Consider the following 13676-nt stretch of genomic DNA (forward strand, 5'->3'; position numbering starts at 1 on the left):
GTGTGTGAGGAATAGGTATGGGTGTATTAAAGTGTGTGTGAGGAGCAGGCAAGGGTGTGTAGGAGTGCATGTATTAGATAAAGAAGAATGTGAATGTGTGTGTTTGGAATAATAAAGGATGAGTAGGCAATAGTATGTGTGTATGGAACACGTTTGGGTGTGTAGGGGTGTGAGTACGGAATAGGTACAGGTGTGTATGAGTGTGTGCCTATTGGGAATAGTTGATGGTGTGGGTTTACTTTGAGTTTGTCCTGGGAGTCCTTGAACAGTGCTCTGCAGGCAGCATCTATCTCCTCTGCTACAGAACTGAGGATGGACTCCTGTTCAGTGTCCAGACGAGACAGTCTGTCCTCTAGTGTCGCCACAGCCTCCTCTGACCCACGCCTCCGCTCCTCTCCCTGAACCATGCACTTCACCTGGAGGCCGGAAGAAGGAGAGAGAGAACGAGAGCGAGACAGAGAGAGAGGTGACTCAAGTTTACAACTGTGGTTATTACGGCTTGATCTTCCTCTATGTGGAGGACAATGCAACAATGGAAGTTTGGCCAAGCTTCCATTTCCAACATCACAACAGAAGAGACCCCAGAGAAAAACAGTCGGACGGATGGACAGGTTGGGCAGAGACGACCGTGAACATCGGACCTCACTCTCCACTTGAAACGTTCCAGTGTCAGCTCCACCTCCTCATACAGAGTCAATACTCTCTGGGTCTCTATGGAGATACATTAATCAATATGTCAATGTAAACTAACCGGCCAGGGGAGAGGGAGGCTGTGTGTGGATCAGTTAGTTTTTATTTCACCTTTATTTACACAGGTAGGCTAGTTGAGAACAAGTTCTCATTTGCAACTGCGACCTGGGCAAGATAAAGCAAATCAGTGTGACACAAAAAATACAGAGTTACACATGGGATAAACAAATGTAGTCAATAACACAATAGAAAAATCTATATACAGTGTGTGCAAATATAGTAAGATTAGGGAGGTAAGGCAATAAATAGGCTATAGTGGGAAAATAATGACAATTTAGCAATTAAACACTGGAGTGATAGATCTGCAGAAGACTAATGTGCAAGTAAAGATACTGGGGTGCAAAGGAGCAAATAAATAAATAACAATATGGGGATACGGTAGTTGGATGAGGATATCTACAGATGGGCTGTGTACATACAGGTGCAATGATCGGTAAGCTGCTCCGACAGCTGATGCTTAAAGTTAGTGAGGGACATATAAGACTCCAGCTTCAGTAATTTTTGCAATTCGTTCCAGTCATTGTCAGCAGAGAACTGGAAGGAAAGGCGGCCAAAGGGGGAGTTGGCTTTGGGGATGACCAGTGAAATATACATGCTGGAGCGCGTGCTACGGGTGGGTGCTGCTATGGTGACGAGTGAGCTGAGGTAAGGCAGGGCTTTACCTAGCAAAGACTTATAGATGAACTGGAGCCAGTGGGTTTGGCAACGAATATGAAGTGAGGGCCAGCTAACGAGAGCATACAGGTTGCAGTGGTGGGTAGAATATGGGGCTTTGGTGACAAAACAGATGGCACTGTGATAGACTGCATCCAATTTGCTGAGTAGAGTGTTGGAGGCTATTTTGTAGATGACATCGCCGAAGTCAAGGATCGGTAGGAAAGTAAGTTTTACGAGGGTATGTTTGGCAGCATAAGTGAAGGATGCTTTGTTACGAAATAGGAAGCTGATTTTAGATTTAATTTTGGATTGGAGATGCTTAATGTGAGTCTGGAAGGACAGTTTACAGTCTAACCAGACACCTAGGTATTTGTAGTTGTCCACATATTCTAAGTCAGAGTACTGATGCTAGACGGGCGGGCGGATGCATGCAGCGATCGGTTGAAGAGCATGCATTTAGTTTTACTTGCATTTAAGAGCAGTTTGAGGCCACGGAAGGAGTGTTGTATGGGATTGAAGCTTGTCTGGAGATTTGTTAACACAGTGTCCAAAGAAGGGCCAGAAGTATACAGAAAGGTGTCGTCTGCGTAGAGGTGGATCAGAGAATCACCAGCAGCAAGAGCGACATCATTGATGTATACAGAGAAAAGAGTTGGCCCGGAAATTGAACCCTGTGGCACCCCCATAGAGACTGCCAGAGGTCCGGACAACAGACCCTCCGATTTGACATACTGAACTCTGTCTGAGAAGTAGTTGGTGAACCAGGCGAGAAAATCTTTTGAGAAACCAAGGCTGTTGAGAGTCTGCCGATAAGAATACGGTGATTGACAGAGTCGAAAGCCTTGGCCAGGTCGATAAAGACGGCTGCACAGTTTTGTCTTTTATCGCTGGCGGTTATGATATCGTTTAGGACCTTAAGCGTGGCGGAGGTGCACCCATGACCAGCTCTGAAACCAGATTGCATAGCGGAGAAGGTACGGTGGGATTCAAAATGGTCGATGATCTGTTTGTTTACTTGGCTTTTGAAGACTAGAAAGGCAGGGTAGGATAGATATGGGTCTGTAACAGTTTGGGTCTAGGGTGTCTCCCCCTTTCAAGAGGGGGATGACCGCAGCAGCTTTCCTATCTATAGGGATCTCAGATGATACGAAAGAGAGGTTGAACAGGCTAGTAATAGGGGTTGCTAATCTTTAGAAAGAGAGGGTCCAGATTGTCTAGCCCAGCTGATTTGTAGGGGTCGAGATTTTAAAGTGTCTGTGTGTGTAACGTTAATAGGAACTAGGCCACTCAGTGGATACTGAACCAGCAGGCCTTTAGTTACTTAGATAAATACAATGATCTTCTTTAGTACTGTAAGTAAAACTGTCTGTGGTCATATAGGCTGTGAAGGCGTTTGTTCAAGCCCAGCATTAAGCTGATCCTTGATCTGTGGCCAAACAACTACCTACTGTCTTCTATCTACGTCTTTGGGGAAAACCATTTGGGGCTCACCTTGTCGTCCAGCTCCTGCTTGAGTAGCTGGTATTTCCTGCGGAGGTGTGAGCATTGCTCCTCTCCTTCGCTCAGCTCCTCTGTCATCCGGTCACACTCAGTCTTCATCCTGTCCAGCTTCACACGCAGAGCCCTCACCAGCTCCTTGTCCGACGCGGCATCCGCCTGCAGGGAGGATGCGCAAAACATGTTACAAAAAATGAAATAATAAATAAAATGGGTTAAAATTGGAAACCCTCTCCAACCTTTTAAAAAACACAGGAGAAGGTCTGAGGGGAGCGACCTTGGACGTTTTATTCCAGTGTTTTTAGGAAGTGAGGAAGGAAGATGGAGGATTGTGAACATGAGCTCAGAGAAGGAAGGGAAAGACTCCAGCCACCCAAGGCATAGGCTGTTCTCTCTGGCACCGCACGGCAAGTGGTACCGATGCACCAAGTATGGAACGAACAGGACCCTGAACAGCTTCTACTCAGGTGTGTGTGGATTTCAGGGGGGGGGGTTCAAGCCCCTATTTGCCTAGCTGCCTTGATGAGCTAGTCACACTGAAGGGAAGGGGCGAAGCAGAGGGTAAATATTCAGTCCTTCCTATCCACCACTAGCCTGTAGGAACCTACTGTCCTAGATTCACCCGAGCTCAAAGCACTGGGCGTGTGAGGTCTGGGACTGCATGGATAGGCAAAGAGGAGGAAATTGAAATGACATTAAAGAAAAACTGAATTTTCCTGAGAAATTCCCACTTCATCGGGATCAATGCCAGATAACAATTATCTAACTTTACAGTTGGGTTACCTTGACGTTGTTCAAATATTTTTTGAAGAATCAAGTTCCACTAAGGTTAATTACAAGGGAGAAATATTTATTTTACCTTTATTTAACTAGGCAAGTCAGTTAATAACAAATTCTTATTTTCAATGACGGCCTAGGAACAGTGGCTTAACTGCCTTGTTCAGGGGCAGAACGACAGATTTTAGCCCCTGTAATTAATTAATATTAATTACAAGGGGATAAAATATCCACACCTATTATAAAGATAATAACAAGCAGTGGAGAATATACAATACACGAACTGTGAGGACTACTCTACACTTCATTGTTCTTAGCTCCAGGTTAGACCGGCCCTAGGCTAGCTTAGCCTGTGTTTACACAAGCATTTGTTAACCCTGGGCTAAGCTTTAACCCTGGAGGATACAAGGATTCCCACTTGTATTCCAAAGCCCTGGGCTAACAGACATTGGTCTAGCATTTGATTTCTAACAGTGACGGTTTGTATAAACCTTGCTCTCTTTTGAAAATCAATCTCGCCCCGTACAGAGAATGCTGTGCATGATCCAGGCGGAATCATGTGACAATATTATTATCATGGTAACATGCAATTAAAATGTCAATAGAAAAGCTATAACGGAGGAAAATGGAGCGTTTGCTGCCGTTCCAGCTGTAGAGTTTGTAGTGTTAGTTGGAAGGATTAAAATGATATGAGTTTACTTGTCAAAATAACACGCAGACATCACGAGCATATATCAATTAAGTGAATGAACAGTAAAAGCATTCTAGGCTGTTCTTGACACCGTTTCATACTGGCTATTTTAGCAACGTGTTTCTGGGGCTAACCCTGGAAAGTCGGTGCCAACTCTGCTCCGGAGCAGGAGCAGCTAGCCGTGGGTTAAGGTTGGTGCTAGCTCACTTTACAATTTGCAAGTGTGAACACTCACTTAGCCCCGGGCTAAAATCACCGAGCTCCGGGCTAAAACCACCGAGCCCCGGGCTAAAATCACCGAGCCCCGGGCTAAAATCACCTAGCCCCGGGCTAAAACCACAGAGCCCCGGGCTAAAACCACAGAGCCCCGGGCTAAAATCACCGAGCCCCGGGCTACCTTGATCTCCTTGAGGTGATGCTCCATCTCATTCCTCTCCTTCATACAGAGTCGTAGTGTCTCCTGTATGTCTCTATCCTGCTTGGTCCTGCCGTTCTGCACAGTGGCTCTGAGACTGGCCAGCTCCCTCTGGTGCACCTCCCTCTCCAGCTCCAGCTGCTGCCCCAGGGAAGCCCTCAGCTCCTGGGCTGCGGCCAGCCGCACTGCCCCCTCCGCCCCACTCCTCTGGAGCTCCGTCCTGAGCGCCGCCTCCTCAGCTAGACGGGTGGTGAGCTGGGCACGGGCGGAGGTTAACTCCTTCATGGCTGTCTGGAGGCTATGTAACTCCTTAGAAATGAAAGTCACTTTATGCTTAGTTCTTTCATATTTCATATATTCATTCATACAAAGCCCAAATTTTTCATGTCTAGGCCCTGGGCAAAAGCAGTTCAATACAGTTGAAGTCGGAGATTTACATACACTTAGGTTGGAGTCATTAAAACTAGTTTTTCATCCACTCCACAAATTTCTTGTTAACAAACTATAGGTTTGGCAAATCGGTTAGGACATCTAATTTGTGCATGACACAAGTAACAACTGTCTGTTTACAGACAGATTATTTCACTTATAATTCACTGTATCACAATTCCAGTGGGTCAGAAGTTTACATACACTTGACTGTGCCTTCAAAACAGCTCGGAAAATTCCAGAAAATTACGTCATGGCTTTACAAGCTTCTGATAGGCTAATTGACATTATTTGAATCAATTGGAGGTGTACCTGTGGATGTACTTCAAGGCCTACCTTCAAACTCAGTGCCTCTTTGCATGACATCATGGGAAAATCTAAAGAAATCAGTCAAGACCTCAGAAAAAAAATAGTAGACCTCCACAAGTCTGGTTCATCCTTTGGGAGCAATTTACAAACGCCTGCAGGTACCATGTTCATCTGTACAAACAATAGTATGCAAGTATAAACACCATGGGACCACGCAGCCGTCATACCGCTCAGGAAGGAGACGCGTTCTGTCTCCTAGAGATTAACGTACTTTGGTGCGAAAAGTGCAAATCAATCGCAGAACAACAGCAAAGGACCTTGTGAAGATGCTGGAGGAAACGGGTACAAAAGTATCTTCATCCACAGTAAAAACGAGTCCTATTTCGTCATAACCTGAAAGGCCGCTCAGCAAGGAAGAAGCCACTGCTTCAAAACCACCATAAAAAAGCCAGACTACGTTTGCAACTGCACATGGGGACAAAGACAGTACCTTTTGGAGAAATGTCCTCTGGTCTGATGAAACAAAAATATAACTGTTTGGCCATAATGACCATCGTTATATTTGGAGGAAAAAGGGGGAGGCTTGCAAGCCGAAGAACACCACCCCAACTGTGAAGCACGTGGGTGGCAGCATCATGTTGTGGGGGTGCTTTGCTGCAGGAGGGACTGGTGCACTTCACAAAATAGATGGCATCATGAGGTAGGACAATTATGTGGATATATTGAAGCAACATCTCAAGACATCAGTCAGGAAAAAAGCTTGGTCTGAAATGGGTCTTCCAAATGGACAATGACCCCAAGCATACTTCCAAAGTTGTGGCAAATGGTTTAAGGACAACAAAGTCATGGTACTGGAGTGGCCATCACAAAGCCCTGACCTCAATCCCATAGAAAATGTGTGGGCGGAACTGAAAAAGCGTGTGCGAGCAAGGAGGCCTACAAACCTGACTCAGTGACACCAGCTTTGTCAGGAGGAATGGGCCACAATTCACCCAACTTATTGTGGGAAGCTTGTGGAAGGCTACCCGAAACATTTGACCCAGGTTAAACCATTTAAAGGCAATGCTACCAAATACTAATTGAGTGTATGTAAACTTCTGACCCACTGGGAATGTGATGGAAGAAATAAAATCTGAAATAAATAATTGTCTATTCTGACATTTCACATTCTTAAAATAAAGTGGTGATCCTAACTGACCTAAAACAGAAAATATTTACTGGGATTAAATGTCAGGAATTGTGAAAAAGTGAGTTTAAATGTATTTGGCTAAGGTGTATGTAAACCTCCGACTTCAACTGTATATTAGGGAATAGGGTGCCCTTTCAGACTCTGCTATGAAGTAGCCTACCTCCTGGTCTCTCTGGCTGCGTCGGGCCACGGCCTCAGCCCTCTCCTCCAGACTCTGGTTCTCCTCTCTCAGCCTAACCTGCAGGACAGACTGCCGCTGGGCCTCCTCCTCCAGGGCTATGGAGGCCTCCCTCACTTGCTGCTCTAGGCCCAGGTGACGTGCCCGAGTCTCCGACAGCTCCACGTCTTTCCGGAGCACCTCTTCCTCGCTCCGAGCCAGACGCCCCAGCACCTCCGCTAGCTCCCTGCGCACCCCTTCAGTCTGCTGGGAGAAGGCTTTCAGCTGGGCCTGGGACAGCTCTCTCTCCTTACACGCCTGGGGGGAGAGGAGAAGGAGGAGAGAGGTGAAAAAGGAGGAGAGGGGAAAATAAGAGCGGAAGAGAGGGATGAGAGTAAGACAAACGAAGGGGGAGAAGTGAATAGGACAATGTATTTAAAGTGCAAACACCAGCTTCATCGTAGATAGTGAAAAGCTGTCGCTCAGCTCAGATTTGTATTAAGGCTATAGGCCTAGCCCCGGTCTGTTTAAGAAAGATTGGTTCGCCTTTCCGTCTCTGATCCAACTCTTACAAATCACCCCACTGTCTAATCTGCTGTCTGAGAGACAGTCTGCAAGGCTTTCTCCCAGCTCAGAGCGCCACTCCTAATCAGTTAATTGAGCACTTCATTCTCTGCCTCCTAATTTATTAAGAGGAGAAATTATTCAGGGTATTCATTCTTGTCACGTAGAGAGCGAGCCAGGTGTGAGTCAGTCAGTCAGTCAGTCAGTCAGCTGCTGCTGGGGAGAGAGTTGAGGTGACTCATAGCACAGGAAAAAAAACAGAGTGGTGACATTCACACTAATAACGCCTGGCTGACTGACTACAGCTCATCACTTAGCTAAGCCCAGCCAGCCATACCCACAGCCTCCGTAGATCTAGCAGCTCCCGCTTCCAAACTTCTGTATACGAGCCTTGTATTCTTCAGCCTCATAAGGCCAGTATGAGCTTCCAAACCTCTGTATACGAGCCTTGTGTTCTTCAGCCTCATAAGGCCAGTATGAGCTTCCAAACTTCTGTATACGAGCCTTGTGTTCTTCAGCCTCATAAAGCCAGTATGAGTCCGAAAAACACTTGCACTGGCAGCTGCTCTTTGGCTATTAGAAAGCTTAATCAAATCAAAGTATATTTGTCCCGTGTGCCGAATACAACAGGTGTAGACCTTACAGTGAAATGCTTACTTACAGGCTCTAACCAATGGTGCGGGGAAAAAAGGTGTGTGTGTGTGTGTGTGTGTGTGTGTGTGTGTGTGTGTGTGTGTGTGTGTGTGTGTGTGTGTGTGTGTGTGTGTGTGTGTGTGTGTGTGTGTGTGTGTGTGTGTGTGTGTGTGTGTGTGTGTGTGTGTGTGTGTGTGTGTGTGTGTGTGTGTGTGTAAGTAAAGAAATAAAACAACAGCAAAAAGACATTTGAAAAGAGTAGCAAGGCTGTATACAGACACCGGTTAGTCAGGCTTATTGAGGTAGTCTGTACATGTAGGTATGGTTAAAGTGACTATGCATATATGATGAACAGAGAGTAGCAGAAGCGTAAAAGGAGGGTTTGACGGGTGGTGGGACACAATGCAGATAGACCGGTTAGCCAATGTGCGGGAGCACTGGTTGGTCGGGCCAATTTAGGTAGTATGTACATGAATGTATAGTTAAAGTGACTATGCATATAAGATAAACAGAGAGTAGCAGCAGCGTAAAATAGGGGTTGGGGGAGGAGGCACACAATGTAAATAGTCCGGGTAACCATTTGGTTACCTGTTCAGGAGTCTTATGGCTTGGGGGTAAAAACTGTTAAGAAGCCTTTTTGTCCTAGACTTGGCACTTTGGTACTGCTTGCCATGTGGTAGAAGAGAGAACAGTCTATAACTGGGGTGGCAGGGGTCTTTGACAATTTTTAGGGCCTTCCTCTGACACCGCCTGGTGTAGAGGTCCTGGATTGCAGGCAGCTTTGGCCCAGTGATGTACTGGGCCGTACGTACTACCCTCTGAAGTGCCTTGTGTTCGGAGGCCGAGCAATTGCCGTACCAGGCAGTAGAACCTTTTGAAGATCTCAGGACCCATGCCAAATCTTTTTAGTTTCCTGAGGGGGAATAGGCTTTGTCGTGCCCTCTTCACGGCTGTCTTGTTGTGTTCGGACCAATCTAGTTTGTTGTTGATGTTGACACCAAGGAATTTCAAGCTCTCAATCTGCTCCACTACAGCCCCGTCGATGAGAATGGGGACGTGCTCGGTGCTCCTTTCCCTGTAGTCCACAATCATCTCCTGTCTTGGTTACGTTGAGGGACAGGTATTATTCTGGCATTACCCGGCCAGGTGTCTGACCTCCTCATAGGCTGTCTTGTCGTTGTCGGTGATCAGGCCTACCACTGTTGTGTTGTCAGCAAACTTAATGATGGTGTTGGAGTCGTGCCTGGCCATGCAGTCGTGGGTGAAAAGGGAGTACAGGAGGGGACTGAGCATGCACCCCTGGGGAGCTCCAGTGTTGAGGATCAGCGTGGCTACATACCCTCACCACCTGGGGGGCGGCCTGTCAGGAAGTTCAGGATCCAGTTGCAGAGGGAGGTGCTTAGTCCCAGGTTCCTTAGCTTGGTGATGAGCTTTGAGGGTACTATGGTGTAGAACGCTGAGCTGTAGTCAATGAACAGCATTCTCACATAGGTGTTCCTTTTGTCAAGGTGGGAAAGGGCAGTGTGGAGTGCAATAGAGATTGCATCATCTGTGGATCTGTTTGGGTGGTATGCAAATTGGAGTGGGTCTAGGGTTTCTGGGATAATGGTGTTGATGTGAGCCATTACCAACCTTTCAAAACACTTCATGGCTGTGGACGTGAGTGCTACGGGTCTGTAGTCATTTAGGCAGGTTGCCTTTGTGTTCTTGGGCACAGGGACTATGGTGGTCTGCTTGAAGCATGTTGGTATTACAAACTCAATCAGGGACATGTTGAACATGTCAGTGAAGACAACTGCCGGGTTGGTCATCACATGCCCGGAGCACACGTCCTGGTAATCCTTCTGGCCCCGCAGCCTTGTGTATGTTACTCACGTCGGCTACGGAGTGCGTGATCACACAGTCGTCCGGAACAGCTGATGCTCTCATGCATGCCTCAGTGTTGCTTGCCTCGAAGCGAGCATAGAAGTGGTTTAGCGCGTCTGGTAGGCTTGTGTCACTGGGCAGCTCGCGGCTATGCTTCCCTTTGTAGTCTGTAATAGTTTGCAAGCCCTGCCACATCCGACGAGCGTCTGATCCGGTGTAGTACGATTAAATCGTAGCCCTGTATTGACGCTTTGCCTGTTTGATGGTTCATCGCAGGGCATAGCGGGATTTCTAGTAAGCTTCCGGGTTAGAGTCCCGCACCTTGAAAGCGGCAGCTCTACCCTTTAGTTCAGTGCGAATATTGCCTGTAATCCATGGCTTCTGGTTGGGGTATGTACGTACAGTCACTGTGGGGACGATGTCCTCAATGCACTTGTTGATAAAGCCAGTGACTGTTGTGGTGTATTCCTCAATGTCATCGGAAGGATCCTGGAACATGTTCCAGTCTGTGATAGCAAAGCAGTCCTGTAGTTTAGCATCTGCTTTATCTGACCATTTTTATATAGACCGAGTCACTGGTGCTTCCTGCTTTAATTTTTGCTTGTAAGCAGGAATCAGGAGGATAGAGTTGTGGTCGGATATATCAAATGGAGGGCGAGGGAGAGCATTGTACGCGTCTCTGTGTGTGGAGCACAGGTGATCTAGATTTTTTTCCCTCTGTTTTTACATGTATCATGTTGATAGAGATTTGGTAGAACTGATTTAAGTTTCCTTGCATTAAAGTCTTTGGCCACTAGGAGCGCCACCTCTGGGTGAGTGGTTTCCTGTTTGCTTATTTACTTATACAGCTGACTAAGTGCAGTCTGTGGTGGTAATGGTGGTAAATAAACAGCCACAAAAAGTATAGCTGAGAACTCTCTAGGCAAATAGTGTGGCCTGCAGTTTATCACAATATACTCTACTTCAGTCGAGCAAAATCTAGAGACCTCCTTAGATTACGTGCACCAGCTGTTTTTTACAAATATGCACAGACCGTCCCCCCTCGTCTTACCGGAGTGTGTTGTTCTATCCTGCCGGTGCAGCGTGTATCCCGCTAGCTGAATATCCATGTCGTCATTCAGCCACGATTCCGTGAAGCATAGGATATTACAGTTTTTGATGTCCCGTTGGTAGGATATTCGTGATCGTACCTCGTCTAGTTTATTGTCCAATGATTGCACGTTGGCGAGTAATATTGACGGTAACGGCAGCTTTCCTAGTTGCCTTCTGCGGGTCCAGATGAGGCATCTGGCTCTTCTTCCTCTGCATCGCTTCCTTTTGCGAATAATTTGGAGGTCTGCCCTGTGGGGTGTTTGGAGAATATCGTGTGAGTCCTGCTTGTTGTTGAAGAAATCTTTGTCTCATCCAAGTTGAGTGATCGCTGTCCTGATATCCAGAAGCTTCTTCCGTAAGATATGTTTGCAGAAGCATTATGTACAAAATAATGTACAAATATCGCGAAAAAACCCCACCTAACAGCACAATAGGTTAGGAGAGCGTAAAACGGAGGCCATCTCCTCCGGCGCCATGTAGAAACAAGAGTAACTGAGAGGAGTGCATTTGATCACTCTTCTAATCAGAAACAGTGCCATCCACAAAACCTACATCGATGCATCTCTTTCAATGCACCGTCACCTCCCAGTCTCAATACAGACCTGTTTGGCTTTCTCCGTGTCCAGCTGGGCCTGTGCCCTCATTTCCTCCATGTCCCTCTCCATCCTCTTGCACTTGGCCCTCCACTGTCTGACTGCCTCCTGGGCACTGGTCTTCAGCTCCTCCCTCCTCGTGGAGCTGTCCTGGAGCCGAGCCTCAGCCTCCTCAGCCCTGAGCAGGGCCCGGGCCCTCTCGGTAGCACACAACTCCGAGCGGCCCTGGATCTCCTTCAACTGCTCCAGCATCCTCAACTGTTGCTGCTCGCGCCTCGCCAGGTCTGACGACAACACCTGGGGTAGGGAGATGGTGACGAAGAGAGAGAGATTCAGTGAAGATAGCACAGACTAAAAAAACGGTGGAAATATATCCTCTATACCTTTATTAAGTCAAAAATATTTCCGCTAAAACGTTGTTTATATCTTTGTGCTTAATTGGGAGTGTTTGATATTTCCACTCAGTGAACTGACAGATCTCAGCTTTATGAGGCGGATAAATGACTGTTAGCTAGCTAGACGATTGATGTTCTACTCTGACTGTTGTCTTACTTGGCACATTTAACCAGATCAAGAGAGCGTTCGCAGCAAACAGAAGCTGCGGCACAAAGACAATCTGATTCAACCTCACTCAGGCAGACATGCATAACACACACCGACATATCGACGCGCGCGCACATACACACGTACCTCGACCTGGTTGCACAGCTGTGTTCTCTCTCGGTCTTTGAGCTCCAGAGTCCTCCTGAGATCGTCCACCTCACTGAGGACAGATGTCCTGCTCAGCTGTGCTCTCAGCTCCTGCACCTCTCTCTCCAGCTCCGACGACCGGTCTAAATGTAACAACAACAACACATGGCAGTCAGACAACACGTACACTACCGGTCAAATGTTTTAGAACACCTTCACATTCAAGGGTTTTTCTATATTTTTTTACTATTTTTCTACATTATAGAATAATAGTGAAGCCATCAAAACTATGAAATAACATATATGGAATCATGTAGTAAAAAAAAGTGTTAAACAAATGAAAATATATTTTATATTTGAAATTCTTCAAATAGCCACCCTTTGCCTTGATGACAGCTTTGCACACTACTGGCATTCTCTCAACCAGCTTCATGAGGTGCATTGAAATGCATTTCAGTTAACCGGTGTGCCTCCTTAAAAGTTCATTTGTGGAATTTCTTTCCTTCTGAGTGTGTTTGAGCCAATCAGTTGTGTTGTGACAAGGTAGGGGGGTACACCGAAGATAGCCATATTTGTTAAATACCAAATAAAATTGTATTTGTCACATACACATGGTTAGCAGATGTTAATGCGAGTGTAGCGAAATGCTTGTGCTTCTAGTTCCGACAGTGCAGAAATATCTAACAATTCCCCAACAACTACCTAATACACACATATCTAAAAAGGGGTGAATGAGAATATGTACATGAGAGATGGCCCAGCGGCATAGGCAAGGTGCAATAGATGGTATAACATACAGTATATACATGCGATATGAGTAATGTAAGATATGTAAACATTATTAAAGTGGCATTATTTAGAGTGCATTGTATAAAGTGACTCGTGATCCATTTATTGAAGTGGCCAGTGATTGGGTCTCAGAGGCAGCAGCCACTCTGAGTTAGTAATTGCTGTTTAGCAGTCTGATGGCCTTTGAGATAGAAGCTGTTTTTCAGTCTCTCGGTCCCAGCTTTGATGCACCTGTACTGACCTCGCCTTCTGGATGGTAGTGGTGTGAACAGGCAGTGGCTTGGGTAGTTGATGTCCTTGATGATCTTTTGGTCCTTCCTGTGATATCAGGTGCTGTACGTATCATGGAGGGCAGGTAGTTTGCCCCCGGTGATGCGTTGTGCAGACTGCACCACCCTCTGGAGAACCTTGCGGTTAAGGGGCGGTGCAGTTGCCGTACCAGGCTGTGATACAGCCCGACAGGATGCTCTCGATTGTGCATCTGTAAAAGTTTGTCAGGGTTTTGGGTGACAAGCCAAATTTCTTCAGCCTCCTGAGGTTGAAGAGATGCTGTTGCGCCTTCTTCACCACACTGTCTG

General features: G+C 46.6%; 1 protein-coding gene across 1 annotated transcript in view; it reads right to left on the reverse strand.

Annotated features, from left to right (window-relative positions):
* Positions 1 to 12452, reverse strand: part of LOC123990892 (centrosomal protein of 128 kDa-like) — a gene marked incomplete at its 5' end in the record, with an annotated part of 38298 nt that extends 25846 nt beyond the window's left edge. Inside the window, 6 exon segments of the mRNA XM_046291883.1 lie at positions 240 to 416; positions 2899 to 3063; positions 4770 to 5096; positions 6875 to 7189; positions 11629 to 11916; positions 12310 to 12452. Coding sequence (XP_046147839.1) covers positions 240 to 416; positions 2899 to 3063; positions 4770 to 5096; positions 6875 to 7189; positions 11629 to 11916; positions 12310 to 12452 — 1415 coding nt within the window.
* Positions 12453 to 13676: the final 1224 nt, after the last annotated feature.

The sequence above is a fragment of the Oncorhynchus gorbuscha genome, linkage group LG12, assembly GCF_021184085.1.
Source record: "Oncorhynchus gorbuscha isolate QuinsamMale2020 ecotype Even-year linkage group LG12, OgorEven_v1.0, whole genome shotgun sequence".
NCBI lineage: Eukaryota > Metazoa > Chordata > Actinopteri > Salmoniformes > Salmonidae > Oncorhynchus > Oncorhynchus gorbuscha.